Source organism: Pagrus pagrus (assembly GCF_965226575.1).
Source record: "Pagrus pagrus genome assembly, chromosome: 7".
NCBI classification, from domain to species: domain Eukaryota; kingdom Metazoa; phylum Chordata; class Actinopteri; order Spariformes; family Sparidae; genus Pagrus; species Pagrus pagrus.
Window position 1 is genome coordinate 1,409,273 of NC_140191.1, and position 19,902 is coordinate 1,429,174.

Genomic DNA, 19,902 nt, shown 5'->3' on the forward strand with positions numbered 1-19,902 from the left:
TCAGAGATTGTTTGTTGTGGATTTTGTATCTCAGCCAACCAGAACTGAGGACTGGAGGTTTACTGGTGGAGACATAAATTCAGTTTAAAGCAGTTTGTAGAGACACTACAGGACAGCCGTCTTTAGACAGGACGACTGCTGTTTGGAGTCTTGTTTGTTTAATAAATCCCGTATCTCTGATGAAGTTGCCGTGATGTGACGATGAGAACGCCCCTCTTTTTCTTAGAGGAACAGATTGTCTTCTAAATCTTTTGTTTACTTTCTGAATCATCAAACTTTCAGATTATTTCCAGGTTTACGTGACAGTTTTAGAGACTTGTTCTGTGGTTTCAGACTTCTGAAAGGTCAAACCACAGCAGTTTAATTCTTTAGTGTTAAGTCTCCTCCCCCGGGAAAGTCATAAATGTGAAGCTTTCTGTCCTGTTCTCTTGATCGGTGCTGATATCGGTTGTTTTTGCGGGTATGAAGGGAGGTTTCTGTGCGTCAGAGGTGAGTTCAGCCTGCAGATCCTGTTGATGAATGACGAGAAACTCCACCAACTTCCTCTGTTGTAAGCTCTCCAAAGCACACAAACCACACAGCTGATGGACGAGACAAGCTCACACACACACAAACACACGCAAACCCACAGATTCTCCGTCCTCTCTCTCTCCTCGGTCGTCCTCTGTCAGGTCAGACCCGTTTACCTGCGCACACACTCGTCATCTCAGCCAATGACGAGCTGTCGTCACCTGATCCGTGCAGCAGCAGCTCTGATCGATCTGTCTGAGCGTTTCTGTCTCCTGTGTCTGGATCTCGCTGTTCTGGTTGTTCTGTTTGCTTGGCTGGGCTGGAGAGGTGACATGGTGTTTTATTTTGAAGGGTCACAGGGTCAGAGGTCATCTGGGGTCGTCAGTGTGGACGAGGAAAGTGGTGACTGACGGCGAGAGAGTTGATGTCATTGAATGTGAGCTGCAGGACACATCCAGGATGATGATTGATGGGTTTCTGGTCATTTGTGACATTTTTCATCAGTTATAATTCAGTTTGTGTCGAGTGTTACTGGCCTCGTTTCACATCTATGAATCACATCCCAGCTCTTTTTTCTTTTTAGCAATAAAAATACATCTGGTGTTCAGCTCATGAAGTTTCCGTCCAAATGTGGTGCAAAGTTTAACACATTTTCTCAAAAATCAGAAGATATAATGCAAATGAATGCACCTTTATATCTCCTGTTGGAGTTAGTTGATGGAGATAAACGTGGTGATGTCGTTGAAATGGTCATGAAGACAAAAAAAAATCGATCTTTGAAAATGAAAACTATGATGAAATGTGTGTTTTGTTTTGTTTGGTCAGACAAGACGGCGCTAAAAAGGATATTAAAGAAATATTTTGTAGAACGTGACAGATTTGCAGCTTTTGGGGCCGATGATCAAACATTATATGTAATAGATTTAGATTATAATATAATAGATTTATTTTGTATTAGAATTTGTTTTCAAATGTGTTTATCAAACATTATGATATGTAATAGAGGCAGGATATTTTACAGTTTAACAATAAACTCTAGTGTCTGAAATGAGATGACAGCAGTAAACTTCACTGACAAACCTCAAGCATCGTTGTCTGCACTGTGCTCTTTAAAATCAAAACGTTTAATATAATAAATATAATATTTTCCCTCAATTGTGCTTCTATCCGTCTGTCAACGTATAAACGGAGCATCCTTGTTTTTTTTTCATGTTAAGTCAGTGTTACTGGCAGTCGACTGTGTTGACTTGTGGCTAATTTGCTAGCCAGCGACGTTAGCTAGTACTTAATTTGAGGCAGAAAAATGCTGAAAGTGTGGATGACGTGAACGCAGCCCTGCAGGTTGCATTCATGTCATCAACATCCAAATTTAAAGATATCTTAAATGATATTTTGTCACTCTTTGGACGGTGCTCGGTCTCTGATATACCAGATAAAAGACTGGAAGAGTTTCATCACGTCTGCCTTCACTCTCTGTGATCGTCCTTCAGATTAATAAAGGTCATTTTAGTGATGAAAACGATGGCGACCACAATAGAAATCATTGATTTTAAAGGTGTGTAGGATTTAGTGGCATCTGGCATGAAGATGCAGATTTGCAACCAACTGAGTAACCCTCGCCTTCCAGACACACTGGACCTTTACGTAAGCTTGTATGTAACATTTCTGTCATTGACTGCACTTGTGTATTTTTTTCTTAATAAGATAATTAAGAAATATATAAAGTATTTGAATACAAATGAAGAGAAGTGACTGCACACACAGTAAAAAGCCTTAAAGACTCCAGGTAGGTCCATGCAGGTAGATGAAGACATAAAACTGAACATGTTGGACAATAAAAACTAGTTTTGCCTCTCGTCCGCTCATCGTCATGGAAACACTGGAGGTGAGTGCAGGGTCAGCTGGTGAACGCAGCTTATTTGTCCTGCTCTTCATTTTATACCTGTCCCTCTTCAGACCTCTTTGTTTTTCTCTCCATCCGTCCTCCATTAGTGTCTCAGCTGTCGTCGCTGTGTTTGACCTCTGCTTAAATAATCCACCGTCAGAAGTGGAGAGAAACACTTCAGTGTGCTTAGTAAATCCTTAATGCAGCGTTAATGAACAAGTCTGTAGTTTTTTAAAATTTCATCCCTGCAGTCCACGACGAGCTATCTTTAAAACTGTTCCTGAGGTCTGTTTCATTCGCTGTTTCAGTATTTCACTGCTGGAAAGATGCCCTTGTTTTAAACTGGGCTGTCTCTGCAGCAGAAAGACACAAATACTACATTAAATTGTTGCTACACGAGCAGAAAAAACAGAGGAAAAGAGCTGAGATATTAGCTTTTACTCAAAAGGTAGAAAACCTACAACAACCAGAATGCACTGCACCACACTGAACCAATGAACACTCCTGCTGATGGGTGACGGTATTGCGAGTTGGGCTGAGCTTGGTGTTGGCTCAGAGTCCGTTTTGATACAGGAAACAGTGAAGCAGCCAGCTGGTAACAAACAATGTGCCATGACAGCACAGAAACAGTAACTAAAATATGTTTGTGAAAATATTTTAGGAGATGAACTGATGGTGAACAGGATCCTGGTTCAGATCGGACCAGTTCTGTTTGACCAGATCTGTTTTCACAGGACAGAAACAAAATGGCGGCCCCCTTCAGTTCACAGTCTTTCTCTCTCGAAGCTCAACAGAACAACAACAACAAACACACTCTGGTAAAAGTAGAAGTGCTGATTCACCTTCTTTACTCCAGTAAAAGTAATCGAGTACAGGCTCTGAAATGTACTCAGAGTAAAAAGTCTCCCTCTGAAGGACATCTGTGGTCAAAGCTAACTGAAGCTCACGTCATATTAATATAATTCAAAGACTATTAAAGTTAAAGGTAGAGTCAGTAGGATTTGTCCCAGCTGTCCCTGAACGCACCACAAAGATAGTTGATTGTGTGTGGGTTGGTAAAGCGTCCCGAGCAGCAAACATGAAGATTCAACATAAAGAAATATAAATATGAAGAAAAATAAGCCAAAGCCCTTAACTGCAATTTGTTTAATTAGGTTAATTAGATTTTGTGTGAGTGAATTCATTTAACTTTACGTTTCCTTTACTTTGTTATCGACGGTCTGAATCTTGTCGGAGAGCAGATCAACTGTCTGCCAGCCCTTCAGTTATCGTCCTTCATGTTCGGTCTCCATCATCTCTTCTCTCTCCGTCTTATTTCTGTCAGTCACTCACACCAACGTCCTCCTCTACTCGTTTTTTTAATTTATTGTCTCCTCTCATCTGTCTCCTCTTGTTATTGAAGGAGACCCGACCTCTCCTCTCTCATTGTCAGAAGACGGAGGGGAGAGGAGACCCCCAGAAATAGCCCTGGAAATCTAATCTTGTGAAACCAGAGCCTCCTGCCTCGTCCTTGTTTTCCTCCACCGTGCTCCCTCTGCTGCTCTGCCCGTCTCTCTTTCTCTGCTGTGGATATCCATCACTGTGTGGCCTTTAAATCAGCATCACCGCAGCCTCACCGTGTCATCAGGGCTCTGCTGTGGGCTGATACAGCCAGTTCAGTTTCACACAGTTTATTGTAAATGTTCCATGAGCTAAAAAACAAAAAATATGGCTCCATATCTGTGTGTCAAACACAAGTTTATGATCCTTCCAGGTTTTGTTCATCCAGATAATCTCCACAGATGAACTCCACCTTGTGATGTTTGAAGGTAAATTAAATCTCCAGCAGTAACGTGAGGCTATAAACACACTCTATAACGACAAGGGACCAAATAAAACATTACATTGAGTAAACTTGTGGATTTCTTTAGTTTTATTAAAGTTTATAAGTTCACAGCTCAACAAAATATAAACACCGGTCTGGCTGTCTTCGACATGTTATATATTTCCCTCAGCTGAGCCTCTGCTGGCTGTTTCCAGAATCACTAAAACACATTTTAAAAACAGCAGCTCGCGCTTCAGAAATGATTTTGTCGTTTGGCTGAAATGAAAGAAGCGTTTCTGTGTTCAGACACCTGGAGGGCGAGAGGACAGCAGAGACCAGAGCGGCTGTCAGTTATACACTGTACTTTATGTCTCCTGCTGGCTGCCGTAGATTAACCCCGTCGCTCTTATTATCACACACTCACACTGAAGGTTAGTGACATGTCGTGTGTGTGTTCATGCTGTTGCTCTGTCGCTGTGTGATGAACCTGTTTACCTGCTCCGTGTGTGATGAAAGAGCACAGACGTTATAATGAGATTTGTCAGCCTTTTCTAATCTCAGATTTATAAGCAGCGGGCAGGATGAGGTGATTCTGGTAACTAGGCAACAGGATTTGGCTTAAGGACCAAAACGGGCTCTTCAGAACAGACCTGAAGCAGAAAGTGAAGCAAATCCTGTTAAACCGACCCAGCAGGGTTCAAACTGGGAGAGGACGACCGGAAAAACTCTAGTTTTGTCCTCGAAAGAGACAAGAAATGAGATTTGATACATTAATGAATATTTTAAAGGGTTTCTGTGGAGTTTTGGACTAAAGGTGGTGCTATAGCTGTCTTAAAGGGACAGTTTACCCAAAAATTATCTCGTAATCTAACGACCAAACACAGGAGAATAAAGAGAAACCTCTGCCTGCAGATCACAAGTCTACTGGCATTTATCTTGCTCGTCCAGCAACACGTAAAAGGCTATACGTTATAAAGTCATCAGGGTATTTGAAAGGTGCTTCTGTAGCCAGAATACCTTTTATTAAATGTGTTATGGTGGAAGGACAAGAAAGTAATGACAGATGCAGTCTTCTGTATCTCAAACAAAGGAAAGTAAGAAAAAATCTAAACTGTAATGTTTTTAAAAACCTTTGTGGTGATGCGAGTATCGATTTTCTGAGTTTACGAGGGGCACTTGAATGCACCATGCTCATGTACTGGGCCTCCAGATCTCCAGCTGTGTTCAACCTCACTTACAATTTACTGATCAATAAGAAATTTGATTGGAAAATAAGGTCCGTTTAAGATAAGAAAAAAAAAATCAGCCAATGAAGATCTTTCTCTGCTCATTAACATTTCTTCCCTAAAACTACAAAGTGCTCTTCAAAATGTTCACATGTACTGTGAAAGTACGCTGAGCACTGATCACACTAATCATCATTCATGCATATTAATTATAATAGAGGTTAATAGGCTTCAGTCCTCTACAAAATTATATATAAGGTGTGTGAGTGTGTGTGTGTGTGTGTGTGATTGAAATAGAAAGAAAATGTGAGACTGGGGGAGACGGGGCGGCAGGAGGGCGAGCAATAAGATTTCATCTGAGATAATGTCCCTGACGAATAGGACTCGGAGGAAGGAGGCAGGCTGACTGTAGAAACCGTGAATAGGAGCGAGAGGAGATCAGATTACATCTTCCTCTCTGCTGTTTCCGCTCCATTAACTAATGGACAGCCACTTCTCACCGTGTGTGATGGATCAGGGATATTACAGCAGATCTGTTGTTGGATTCATCAGGTTCAGCGCTGCTCACGTTTTGCTCTTGAGAGAAAAACTGACAGGTGTTTAAATCAACTAATGTTTTAATGTATCTGCGAGCTGTGACAGCCGGACACGTGAGTCATGATTGTTGACGTTCAGAAGCAAGAGGAGGAAGCAGCCTGATGACGTCACAGCTGCCTTAGAGACGAAGCACAGTTTAGTCCCGTCGTCCCCGGAGAGTTCATCGCTGTCCTGGGCCTCCTCGTCTCCCTGTTCTCCTGTCTGTGACCTGGAAATGGATTACAGCATCATCTTCAGTTCTGGTGCTGCTTGACCTGAGTGAGGCTTTGATAGTGTGGACCACCAGATTCACTAAGATACATTAAGTCTGTCTCATATGTTTGTGGAGGACCGTTACTTATTAACTTGCACATGCTGCCCTGGACAGTGTCGTCGGGAGGCACGACGTCTCAGCTATGCCGATGACACTCGGCTCTATGTGGGCATGTCTCCTGGTGACATCGGGCGACTTGACTTTTTAACTGTATTTCAGATATTAAGGCCTGGATATCACAAACCTTTAGTACTGAAGATATTGATACGTCATGTTGTGGTGTTTGGCTGACTGACAGAAGGACCAGCACTGATATCCAAAGCAAAAATCCTTTATGTAACATTAATGATCTCTGCTCAGAAAGAATCGTGAATCCTTCGGCTCGTTGCTTCTGTTCACAGGCTGGTCTGAGCTGAACTCTTACTATTTTGTGGTTTTGATTAAATTACATCCGATGGTTGAAGGGACTTGAAGGATGTGTGGACCATCAGCAGGCTGGAGGATGATTGTATGTTTGTGAACTGACTGCCTGCAATTTATTTACAATTGACTCATTTAACCCTTCATGAACCTTCACGCTGTCGCCACCTGACCGAGTCATTCACCTGGAGCCATCACACTGAACCCACCAGCATTTTCTGATGAGAGAACTTCTACTCGTGATGAAGAGCAATTACAGAACCCATTATCACGTACCGTGATTTGTTCCTCCAGCGCAGCCAGAAGCCAATTTTCATCACGGCTTCTTGTGTTCTCGCAGCTGCTTCGATTGTGAGATCCGTCTGTATGAACCGGCTCCTGTTCACTGCGAGCGGCTCTGACAGGAGGCTTGATTCAGTCCAATTATCTGTGGAAGTCAAAAAGACCTCAGGGAGCACAAATCTGAGTGGTTATCAATCAGTCGTGTTAGACTTGTTAATATTTTAGAGGACGGGGAGTAAAGTCAGTGTTTTCAGATGAATCCAATCAGCAGCGGTTCAGAGATCAGTTCAGAGAATAAAGATGAGGTTCATGATTGTTTAAGTGTCTTCAAACAGCAGTCAGGTGCAGAGTTGGTCTGTTCACAGGACACGATAACTGCAGCAGGAGACAGAAACTCAAAACCACCGTGTTGGATTTTTCTGTGGCTGCACACACAGCTGTCCGCCACACTGTTTTTTGATACCACCACCAAAGTCAGCGATTTTAACCTTGTACACATTCAGCTTGTTCTCACCGGCAGTTTATTACCACCCATATTTACGACCTCTAGGAAACCAGGTGAGGGAGCAACACAGTCTGTGTGTAGAGCAGGTGGGCTGAACGGATGGTTCAGACGCTGCTCACGTCCTCTGAAACACGCGTTACTTCAAGGAAACTTGTGGATTTCAGAGGTCTGGTCGTTCTTAGACATTTTGATGAAGAAATCTTATATATTCACCTTGCATCAGCCATGTAACGTAAAGCAGAAACATCTCCAAACAGTCGGCCACCAACGAGCTTCAAGCTCCTACAGTCACATCTTTTTAAAAACAGCATGTTTTGTGTGGCGCAGCTGACTGAACGACAGAGTTGTTACTTCCTGCTTTGTTCACCGGTGAAAGCAGAAGTCAACGATTCAGATGAATGATTTATTTTATTCTGATGTTTTAAATGCTAACGTTAACTCGTCACACGCACACACACACACGCACGCACACACACACACACACGCACGCACACAGACACACACACACACACACACACAGAAAACCAAACAAACACACCTTATCCTTGGAAAGCAATGCGTCACTTAGCAGACGCACCTAAAACTCCCACAATCAACCGTAACCTCAGTGTGTGTGTGTGTGTGTGTGTGTGTGTGTGTGTGTGTGTGTGTGTGTAACATATATTTATGACTTCAATAAGCTCTCACAGCTCTGACATTTCAGCGCGTCCTCGTCCAGTGAGCTCGTCTCTAAATGTCATCCTCTGACACAAAGACACCTGACCGCCGCTTGCCGCCTCTTTATCGTGACACTCTGACCCCGCCCCCCTCCTGACATCACCGTTTTACATCATCAGAACAAAACCAGCTGTCAATGTGTATTTTATTCATTTATATACGTGTATAGCTGACTATCTGTCCATCTTTGCCTCTGTTGTTTTCTTCACGTGTGACCTGTCTGACCAATCACTGCTGGCTCTCTGTTGATGCCTAATTACCTTGTTGTTTCCATGGAGATGAGTCATCTGTATCTAAGACACACACACACACACAGACACGCTTACACGCGCAAACCATCTAACTGCTAATTGGCTGTAATTAACCTCTGACGGCTACTTTCATCTTTTCCATCCACAAATCAGCGGGTGAAGTCGACCCCCCTCAACAGATCCTTCGGCTCCTTTACCTCAGTAAAAATACTAAAACCACTCAGTAAAAATACTCTGTGCTGTTACAAGTAATCGTTCTGCTTATAAAAGTCTTTCAGACAAAGAACATCATCCCAAATGTTTCCAACAACCTTCAAACCAGAGAGAGTTTACTCAACATCACGGTGCGTTTCAGTAGGTCGCTGCAGCTACGTCCGGGACAGGGAGGTCGGCAAGCGAGACTAAATTTAAGTTGAATAAAACTTAAAAACATTATTTCATCTGTGAACATTTTAACCTGAGTCACATCAGATAGATTCTCATCAGCAGCAGCAGCAGCGGTGGTTGTTTGAAGGTGTTTACATCAACATGAAGTGAGTTCGACGGCAGGAACATTTGTGTTTATCTGCCCCAAACAGCCAGATCACTTCACTGTACACTGGTCAAAAGCTAACGTTAGCGAGCAACGACCCCCCAGCAGCAGACGTTACATATTACATGTTTAAAGAGATCTAAACCGGTAAGAAAAATGTGTGTTTGATTGTAACCAGACAGCAAGTAAAATAATGAAGAGTCTTGAGGATAATTCAAAGTATAGGTCTAAACTATATTGCTTATAACTTTAACTTTAATCATGAAAAATGTATTTTCTAATTATACTTGCAAACACTGACCACTAGGGGGCTCAGTGAGCCCCTTAAACCTAAGTACAGATTGTGGATTCCCTCGGCTACTTTGAAAAATAGAAATAAACCCAAATATTTGTAAAGAAAAGAAGTTCTGGATGAATGGTTAAAGTAATGTTAAAATTTTGACCAAACCCACTGAGGAAGAGAATCACTCGAGCTCATATCAGGTTTTAAATCACTGAACCTGTGTGTGACCGACGGCTTCAACTCTGTGTCTCTGTTCATGTTGCTCAGGTGTAACAGGGACGGTCCACCTGGACGAGAACGGAGACAGAGAGACGGACTTCGCTCTGTGGGACATGATCGACACCAACACCAGCGCCTTCCAGGTCAGCACGCACACACACACACACACACACACACACACACACACACACACACACCATAGACATTTATTGACACAGCGACTGTCAAGCTGCCAAAATCCAGAGGAGAGAAGCGAGGTTTGGTACAAGTGTCAGTATTTAGTGAAAAGCCCTGGGTTTTGCCTCTCAGGCTACATGGAGGCTCTGCCCTGTGATTGGTGGAAGTTGTGCCTGCAGACATTTCTCAGGGCTGTTTAAAGATGCGAACTCCTTCATATTTTGGGTAAAAACATCATTTAATGTATTATTCTCCTATCAAAGGATGTTGAACATCAATGAAAGATGAGGCAGTAAACACAGAGCTCTTTGTAGTAAAGAGGCAAATATAATATTTATATCAACAAGTATCATGTCACATTTAGAAGAAATTGTAAATAAGACTGTTAATTTTGAAAGACCAATAACTAATTACATTATAATGTGTCATTTGGTAGATTGATATAATTCTATAAATGCAGGAAATATCATTCACACATCACTGGACATGAGTAGATGTCTCAGGTGTCTGTACTTTACTTTTTTGATGAGTTGAGTTTGATGCATCTGAGGTGAATTATGGATTATTGTTATTTGGCGTCATCGCACGCCGCCTTCCCAACATCACCAGACTGATGTCGACCTATCAGAGCACATCACGCACGGCAGACGAAACAAAGACGTAAAAGACGTGAACAGACAGAGAGGGAGGCTGATGGGGAGAAAAGGCGTGTTAGTGTCTCGTATCTGCAGAGAGTTTCTTATTTTCTCTCTTTGTTGCTGCTCGGGACGCTTTACCAACCCAACATGTGGCTATTTGACGTCCTGGGAATGAGACTCAACTATCAACTATCTTTGTGGTGCGTTCAGGAACAGCTGGGACAAATCCTACTGACTCTACCTTTAACTTTAATAGTCTTTGAATTATATTAATATGACATGAGCTTCAGTTAGCTTTGACCACAAATGTCCTTCAGAGGGAGACTTTTTACTCTGATACTCTGAGTACATGTCAGAGCCTGTACTCTATTACTTTTACTGGAGTAAAGAAGCTGAATCAGGTGGTCCAGAACGACAAGTTCAGTTACTGAGAAGCAGGACAAACGTTTGATCATGAATCTCGTCTGAGCTGGGTGTTTGGGTTTGTGTTGGTGTGAAAGAAATCCAGAAAGGAAAAAATAATTCAATCAAAATGTTTATGAAAAGACGAAACTTCAAAACAGCATCAGGATTCAGTCAAGAGGTAAGAGGCAGTCAGAGAGGTGAGATCTAGTTTGACCTTCACACATTCATTTGAGGGTTTTTCCTTCAGGTTTAATTTATCTCCTGCCTCGTCTGCTCTGCTCCACCATCACACCTCTGTCGGTTCATCTGCCTCGCTCACACGTCCGGACAGTTTCTGTCATTCTCAGGATCTCAGTGTGAAGGTTGGACCGGTCCCGTCGTCTCTCTGTAGTCCTTTGAATCCTCTGGGAACTGTCCAACATCTGAAGTGTTGGTGCTGGTTAGAGTCATAATGACGTCATATTACTCTTTGACTCTGTGTCTGATAGCTTGAAATAGAGTTATAATAGATTTTATAGCAGACAGTAACTTTTTAAAAAGGTAGTGGTGTGTTCGAGGACTCTTTATATCATCAAACTCAAGAAAAACATGTTGTGACGTTGATGAAAAGCACACGAGAGGAGAAAACAAACTTCAGGTAACAAAAATACTTGAATTAATTAAAAAAGCCTTTTATTCAAAACACCGACTGGTTTCCACCTTGAGGGCCTTCATCAGGGTACAAAATGGTGAACCAAGACGATCACTGCTCTGCATCACCGTCCTGCTCACAGTTTGACTTGAAGGTGATATTCTGCAAAAACAAGGACTCTAGTGTTAAAAACCGAGTCTTTTCTGTGTGTATATCATCTTTAATGTGTTTGTGGATTTATTCCAGATAGTTTTGGTGTACAACAGTTCAGAGGAGCAGCTGACCGCCATACCTGGAACCACGCTGCACTGGCTGGGCGGAGTTTGTCCTCCTGATGTTCCCGTCTGCGGCTTCAAGAACGACAACCCCATCTGCCTCGCAAGTCAGTCGACACGACCAGATCAGTTTACTTGAGTCTCACACATGTTGTGTTAAGATTTGTTCAGTGGCACTTTCTGGTTCAGTTGTTTTCTGGTTCAGTTGTTTTCTGTGAACCTCTCATGAACTCATGGTTGGTACTTCATTCATGTTGTGTCAAATTCAGTTCAAAGAATTTGGATGCAGAGGTTAATAAACGTCTTCTCTCTCTGACAGAGACGATCACCATCCACCAGATGGTCTCCATCGTGCTCTTCTTCATCTTCACGATGACGCTCACCGTCACCGTCTTCATCTACAGGTGAGAGCTGCAGCTGTCTGCTCTGATTGGTGACTGGTGTAGGGATGACGTATTTTTGTAGACTTACCCTGAAGATAGCATCGCCCTGGTTTCCTCTACAAAAAGCCTTTTGGAGTTTTGAATTGGATTTTGGATGATCACTGAAAATAATCTGTCAAACACAAGTTTATGACACTTACACGTTTTGTTCATCAAGATAATCTTCGCAGTTGATCACCACTTTGTGATTTTTGAAGGGTAAATTAAAAACTCCAGTCTCTTTCACTCACGCTGCTCCCTGATACACTCCTGGACTCCGTCAAATGAAATCCTGCAAACATCAGCTTGAAAGACTTGCAAAGAAGACTGGTTGAACTGTCCATCTCCAAGCATTTACAGACTATCTGCAGCAATACAAGGATGCTCTCACCTCAACCCGCCCCACCGACGACTCCCACCTCATTCACTCTGGCTCCACCGACCCCAAAGCTCTCCTCTCCAGCATTAACAAGCTTCTCAAACCCAATCAAATTCTGGATGCAGTCTAACTTCCTCCAACTGAACTGTGACAAATTGGACATGGTCATCATCGGCCCTGAATCCCTCATCAAAACAGCTCGCAACTTCTGCCTCACCATTGACAGCTCCACCCTCTCTCCCTCCCCACACAGTTGCGACCTCAGAGTCATCTTTGACAACAACCTCTCCTTTCAACAATACATTATTAAATCACCAGAACTGCCTTCTTCCACCTCAAAAACATAGCCCGTCTCAACCCATCACTCTCCTTCTCTGCTGCAGAAACCCTGATCCACGCCTTCGTCACGTCCAGAATTGATCATCACAACAGCAGATCCTCTACGGCACACCATCCAAACTCTTAAATAAACTCCAATACGTCCAGAACTCTGCTGCTCACCTGCTCACCCACACCTGTGACCACATCACCCCCGTCCTCCCGAAACTCCAGTGGCTCCCTGTCCCACAACCGATCCAATTCAAAATCTCCTCCTCACTCACAAAGCCCTCCACAACCAGCCCCCCCCCCCCCCACCTCACCGACCTGCTCCACCACCACACCCCGTCCCGTAGCCTCCACTCCTCCGATGCAAACCTCCTCTTCTCAGTAGCTGCCCGTCCCTCTGGGACTCCCTCCCCAAACACATCACAGACTGTACAGACCTCACAATTAAAAAAAAAGAAGAAATCTCTAGTGTCACCCGGACAGGGAGGGTGTGATGAGAGACACTGCCCAGCTGAATTATGGGAAATGAATTAAACGTTTTTGGTGGTGAGGATATCTCGGCCTGTTGCTTTTATTGTGACATCTCTCTGCAGGAGGATGAAGCTGGAGAAGGAGCTGGTGGCTCAGCTGTGGAGGATCTGCTGGGACGACATCCAGATGGGCAACCTGGACAAAGTGCTGCGCAGCGGCAGCAGGATCACACTGTCGCTGGTGAGTGCACACACACACACACACACACACACACACACACACACACACACACACACACACACACACACACACACACACACACACACACACACACACACACACACACACACACACACACACACACACACACACACACACACACACACACTCTCTCTGATCCTGTGTGTGTCTCCAGAGAGGCTCTAACTACGGCTCCCTGCTGACCGGAGATGGAAACCTGCAGGTTTTTGCAAAGACTGGATACTACAAGGTCAGTGTGTAGTTTTCTTCTTTGTGCCGATGATCAGTCTGACTGAACGTGAAGTACCGGAGGTGTAATTACACACATTTTCATGTAAATTACTGCCTGTTCTCTGCTCTCATGCAGCTGTAATCAGATTACATCCAGCCCCTGAAAGCCTCTTTAGTTTTCATGGGCCACACTGTCAAAAAGCTCTTTCCTGTGACACAGTGATGCCTTTAAGATCTCCATGCCTGAAAACTCAATGAGTTTTTCCTGTGTTTAGCCGGGGGAACTACGTTTTCTTTTTTGATTATTCAGACTGTTGATCTGTTGACTGTAAGTGCTCCGACGTTGATGTTTTGTCTTGTAACTTCCTTCTGCGCAGGAAGTGGGTTGTGTTGATTGACGTTTGCTGCTTGTGAACAGTTTGTGCCTCCAGTTTTATCTAATATCTGATCCGTTTTATAATCTAACACACAGCTGAAGGACCGACGGAGCTGGAGGAACATGAGACTTCCCTCTGGCAAACAATATCATAACAGATGTTGTCTGGGAGGTTGTTTTTAAAATGTGCGAGAGCAATATTTCTTTATCACAGTCGCTGTGGAGTCTCAGGTGGTTGAAACTGTTTTCCATCTCATGGACTTATTGTTTTTTAAATCAGATTTCAGACCAACAAAGAAAAAATCAGCAGGTGTAGTGAAAAACACAAATACTGTTAGTAACTTCACAACCTGCATCATTGTGCTGCTGAGTTTTAATCTGTCCTCTGTGGTGATGACGGGTTTATATCGGACTGAGTGAACCGATCCGGACCCACACATGACCTGTATTTACTCTAACCAGCGATAACAACCGGAGACTAAAAGACGTGTTAATCATGACTGAAGATCAGAGAAGAAGAAGGTGGAACTGGATCATTTTTTAATAAAACAACGTGTACTCTGTCAGCACTGAAGAGCTCTCATGAGGCTTATTTGACTTCAGTCATCACTGGCTGGACCTGCAGCTGTCAGGTGGAGTCAGGTGGAGGAGTCCCTCTTCAGTAAATCTCTGTCCATGCACTGATGTTGTGCTGCAGATGTTGGCGGGGAACGTGGAGCAGGAATCAGATCTTTATTTTTGAACAAATATAAAAAATCGCTGCAAACAATAAAAGCTAACGTCTGTCCATAAAAAGATCTGTGATGTTTTATGCGATGCTAACGTGTTTGTTAAGAGCTGCCAGCTCACTTCTCCAGGTTCAGGGTTTATAATTTAAATTTAAGATGAGGACCAGGATCACGTTTTGGATTTGGTATGAAAGGTTTTAATCTGATCTTCTCTTTGTGTTCTCTCAGGGAAACATCGTGGCTATAAAATACACCAACAGTAAACGCATCGAGCTGAACAGGATGGTCCTGTTCGAACTCAAACATGTGAGTGTCTGACGGTTCACTTCTTTACACTCAGACGAGAGACGTTTCAGGTCAGAGCTGCTGATTATAAAAAGGGTCATGGAAGAAATCATGAGAAATGTTAAAAGAATATTTCTTCCATTTTTTTGGTCCGGTTTCCTTCACAGCTGGACACACGAAAACTAAAAGGGACCCACAGCTCGTCAGGACAAACTTTACATATTTAGCTTAAAGCAGCAATAAATCATCCAGTTGTTCTGTCCAACACTTGTAGGACCCTGGCAGTGTTTCCGACTGACATTAATACATTTTCATAATTGTTGTTACAGCGGCAACAAAACACTCAATCACACTCAGACTTTGTGACATATTAAAAAAGAACACAGACCCAAGAACAAGTTTGCAAAAAGAGATGATTTTTATTCACCAACCAAAACCAACATTAACCAAAACTACAAGAGTCTGGAGGCCAGAATGAACAAGAGAACAAACAGGACTAGCAGACCTCCATCTTCAGAAGAACACAGAACCTGAGGGAGACCTTTCTCCTCCAACCTCCCTTATGTATGGGGCAGGGCTGAATGGTCTGATCAGGAGCACCTGAGAGGAGAGGAGAGGAGGGGGAGCACATAAAAACATATTAATGTATTTGTGTTTGTGCAGATGAGAGACGTACAGAACGAACATCTGACGAGGTTCATCGGAGCGTGCGTCGACCATCCAAACATCTGTATCATCACAGAGTACTGTCCCAGAGGAAGTCTGCAGGTACACACACGTGTCTACCTGTCTGCCTACAGTCTGTCTGTCTGCCTGGTTGCTTGTTGACGGTCTGTGCTTTGTGTCTTCAGGACATCTTGGAGAACGACAGCATCACTCTGGACTGGATGTTCAAATATTCTCTCATCAACGACATCGTCAAGGTCAGTTTCTTTATTCATCTGTTCTCTCTTCTTCTACACCGTTTATTAGTACAAACGTGTTGTTGTTATCTGATAGTATGTCCAATGAATGTCATGCACCTGAGAGTTTGCAGTGAGTGTTGTGTTTGAATACTTCTCTCTCTCTCTGCAGGGCATGGTGTTCCTCCACAACAGCGTCATCCTCTCTCACGGTAAACTCAAGTCCTCCAACTGTGTCGTCGACAACCGCTTCGTCCTGAAGATCACAGACTACGGTTTGTCCAGCTTTCGACCTGACGGCGACTCAGGAAAAGACGCTCACGCCTACTACGCCCGTGAGTTTTAGTCCTTTATCGATTATACTACAGTTACCTGCTGCTGCTCGTAACATTTGTGCTCTAGTAGCTCGTTCCTTTCCACACAGGAAGTCGAGAGTCATAGAATTAAGTCAGTCTCAGCACTCACATGTAGGACTGTGTATAGATACCAAGGTGATATACTTATTTCTTCCTAAAAACAAGAAAATAATACAAAGTTCAAGAATATAAAATGTCGTAAATACAGAAGCAGCACGAGAACTTTGCCATCATGAAATACTGTCTGAATTCTGACTTAAATCACTAATGTGACCAAATACTAAACAGCAACGAGTATTTCACCAACACGTAATCCAGTCATCATCTGACTCTGATTAAAGTATAAATGCATCAGAATCAATAAAGAAGATTTTCTCCAGAAGCTGTAAAAGAACCAAAAAACTTCTAAAACTTGACGTCATCTTACAAAACCAGCTGTTTCCACTCTGTGTACCTGGTGTCTGTCCTCGCCTGCAGAGAGGTTGTGGATGGCTCCAGAGCTGCTCCGGATGGAGTCTCCTCCTCCTCAGGGAACTCAGAAAGGAGACGTCTACAGCTTCGGCATCGTCCTCCAGGAGGTGGCGCTGCGCAGAGGAGCCTTTTACCTGGAGGGGGACCCGCTCAGCCCTAAAGGTAGGACGCAGTACACACCCAGCACCTGTCCTGATGGATCTGATGCTTAACAATAGCCGTGTGAACACCGTCCTCACCACCAGAGGAGCCTGTTTCCTGTATTTTGAGCTGTCCTCAAGTAAATAGTCTAAATATGGTCAAAGTTTTAATGCGATAATAATGACGACAAGTACAAGAAAGTATCTAAAAAACGAATGTGCAGCTTTTGCAGAGCTGTTTGTCCTCCATCGTTAATTAGATGTCTTTCATCAGTGAATGAACCCGGTTCTTTGGGTCTGTCCGTCTCCTGAATGTGTCATTGACCTGATGGAAGCAGCTGCTGTGTTCAGTCGTCGATCAGGAGAGCAGCGAACAAAGCCGAGGTCGGCGGATGGATGGATTGAGGGATTTGAGCTGATTTAGTCCGAGTCGTGACGACGGCTGAATGAGGTGAATTAGAGACGGAGCATGACACGACTGAAAACCAGCAATTAAACCCGAACAGAGAGGAGGAGGGAAATCAGAGCAACGACTGAACCACAGACTGGCTGAGAGAGAAAAGAGGTTCACTGTGGGATTTCTTCCTTTTCCTCTGACCTGTTGGCAGCGGCGATGATCAGCCAGCTGGACGGCGCTTCGATAAATCTTTCTTCCTTTCCAGCTTTATTTCCACAAACACTTTCCAGGAACTGAACCGCTGAAACTGAAGAGTCAAACAGCCTCAGAGCCGTCGGCCTGCAGTCTGTCAAAGGCCTCGTTTATTTCAAAGTGAATTTTCCATTGTAGTGTGTTTATATACAGAATCCTTTAAAGTTGACATGGAAACTATTCTTTAAGAAAAATCCAAATATAAATAAATAATTCTTCAGTGGACTTCAAGGCTTTAAGATATTCATTGAAGTTTGTTTTTTTGCACAAACATCTCCGGAGAACATTTCACAAGATAACTAGCTCATTATTTCTGTCCACATTCAGACTCGTCGATAATTATTTTTTTATTTCTTTATTTTTTTCTTTAAGTTTCTCTGCTTCAGTCCAGTTTTGCTGCATTTCTTCTCATTTCCACCGCAGTTTAATAACCATCCCTCTATTTTTAGTCGCTTATTTGCTAGTTATGATCTTCCCCAAAGACTTTTTTTTTAATCATGTGAAACCATCTCTGTTCCCTGAGGATGACCATGATATGTGGTTGAACGCTAAGACGGGACAAGAGAACAGACAGGTTTTAAACTGTTACCTGTGAGGACTGTTCATGTCTCCTGATATGTTCCTGATGCTCCTCTCCCTCTGCAGAGATCGTGGACCGGGTGGTTCTGGGCGAGTGGCCCTGCCTCAGACCGACCATCGACCCCCAGAGTCACAGTCCCGAGCTGGGTCAGCTGATGCAGCGCTGCTGGGCCGAGGAGCCGACAGAGAGGCCGGAGTTCAACCACATCCACCTGCTGCTGCGCAAACAGAACAAGTGAGTGATCAACAACAAGAGGAGGGTTAGCTCAATGACGAGGAGTCATGCGTCGAAGTAAAGAGGCTCGAGGTAAACAAACCAAACGAAGCCAGCGTACAGACTTTTTTTTGCGAATAAGGGGAAGTTTTTTATTTTATTTTACCGTTTCCATAAAGTTTCTAATACGATATTCTTCAAATGCTTTTTGGAAACACAGTGACGCCCTGGTGAACAGAGGAAGAAGGTAAAGAAGGTGTTTGTCTGTGACACACAAAACCAAGACCTCAGTCGTGTTTTTGGTGTTGATGCCTTTTGGAGATTTTTTTATGCAAATATCAGACACATAACTTTCTGTGCGGTTAATTGGGCGAACAGACGGGAGGGGAGAGACAGACACCGGTAATTTGGATTAACAGGCGACTCTGTTCGCGTTAAGCTGCACAGTTTTTTTTTTTTTTTTAGTTTTAGGATTAAAATTTGGATTTAATAGCTAGAGTACTTTTTTTAAGATGGCGAGCAGCAACAGGCACCGAGGGGGTCTGTGTTTGGGTAAAGTTTAGCCTCTGATCACTCACCAGATACTCGGTTTCTTTCTGTTATCCTGAAGCATCTTGTGTTTCCATCTCCTCCCTGTACATGTATTAAAGTGATGGTTAGTCTGTTGATGTGGGGTTGTCAGTGTGTTACCTGCAGTAGATGACCGTCAGAGTATTGTACTGCTGCAACTGTACCAGCAGCAAGACGTATTTGAGCCATCTAAAATATATATATCTGTTGAAGTGTGCGCTGTTTTTGCTGCTTTCCGTTGCTTTCAAACAGCCTTTTCCTTTGGCACTACAGCTTGTGCGTAGGAATATGGACGTTGTATGTTTGAGGGAATGTAATGCAAAAAAAAGTTAAAAACAGCGTTCACTTAAACAGGTATTTATGTTAAGGTGGGACTAAAATACGTTTTGCTGCTGGTAGTTTCAGCCGGCGCTGCTTCTCCACACAGAGCGGACGGTCTAGTGACGAGTATCCGGTGAGTGCTGACTTTCATGTCAAGTTGCGCAAAAAGCCTTTGAAATATGACTGACTGGACCTTTAACGTAGAGCGGGAGATGAAAACAGGTAATGATCTGCATCTCTGTGCTTCATGATGGAGATTAAAACACCTGGAGTCTCTGACGCCTGACGCAATCCCACTCATGATAATAACAGTCGTCATTATCCTGTTTGTGTGTTTGTTCAGGGAGTCGAGGACCAACATCCTGGACAACCTGCTGTCCCGCATGGAGCAGTACGCCAACAACCTGGAGGAGCTGGTGGAGGAACGAACACAAGCTTATCATGAGGAGAAACGCAAGGCTGAAGCTCTGCTGTACCAGATACTGCCACAGTGAGTACTACTACTACTGTACCAGATACTGCCACAGTGAGTACTGATACTACTGCACCAGATACTGCCACAGTGAGTACTACTACTACTGTACCAGATACTGCCACAGTGAGTACTGATACTACTGCACCAGATACTGCC

At 43.5% G+C, this 19,902-nt stretch overlaps 1 protein-coding gene and 1 long non-coding RNA gene across 4 annotated transcripts in view; one reads left to right on the forward strand and one right to left on the reverse strand.

Annotated features, from left to right (window-relative positions):
• LOC311260425 (atrial natriuretic peptide receptor 1-like) overlaps window positions 1-19,902 on the forward strand; it is a 68,946-nt gene that overhangs the window by 44,073 nt on the left and 4,971 nt on the right. Inside the window, exons 6-17 of the mRNA XM_084358220.1 lie at window positions 9,533-9,627; window positions 11,582-11,717; window positions 11,930-12,014; window positions 13,332-13,449; window positions 13,625-13,699; window positions 15,013-15,090; window positions 15,733-15,837; window positions 15,921-15,992; window positions 16,144-16,306; window positions 16,805-16,960; window positions 18,233-18,401; window positions 19,615-19,761. Coding sequence (XP_084214346.1) covers window positions 9,533-9,627; window positions 11,582-11,717; window positions 11,930-12,014; window positions 13,332-13,449; window positions 13,625-13,699; window positions 15,013-15,090; window positions 15,733-15,837; window positions 15,921-15,992; window positions 16,144-16,306; window positions 16,805-16,960; window positions 18,233-18,401; window positions 19,615-19,761 — 1,399 coding nt within the window. The remainder of the gene's footprint in view (window positions 1-9,532; window positions 9,628-11,581; window positions 11,718-11,929; window positions 12,015-13,331; window positions 13,450-13,624; window positions 13,700-15,012; window positions 15,091-15,732; window positions 15,838-15,920; window positions 15,993-16,143; window positions 16,307-16,804; window positions 16,961-18,232; window positions 18,402-19,614; window positions 19,762-19,902) is intronic.
• Window positions 15,465-19,610, reverse strand: LOC311260427. Of its 3 annotated transcripts, none has more exons than XR_014623014.1 (3): window positions 19,538-19,610; window positions 18,177-18,384; window positions 15,465-15,669 (listed from the first exon to the last, which is right to left on the reverse strand). It is a non-coding gene; the product is annotated as an uncharacterized lncRNA (long non-coding RNA). The 3 variants fall into 3 exon arrangements; XR_014623015.1 differs by lacking the exon at window positions 19,538-19,610 and adding an exon at window positions 18,959-19,518 and having other exon boundaries at window positions 18,177-18,381; XR_014623016.1 differs by lacking the exon at window positions 19,538-19,610 and adding an exon at window positions 18,959-19,518.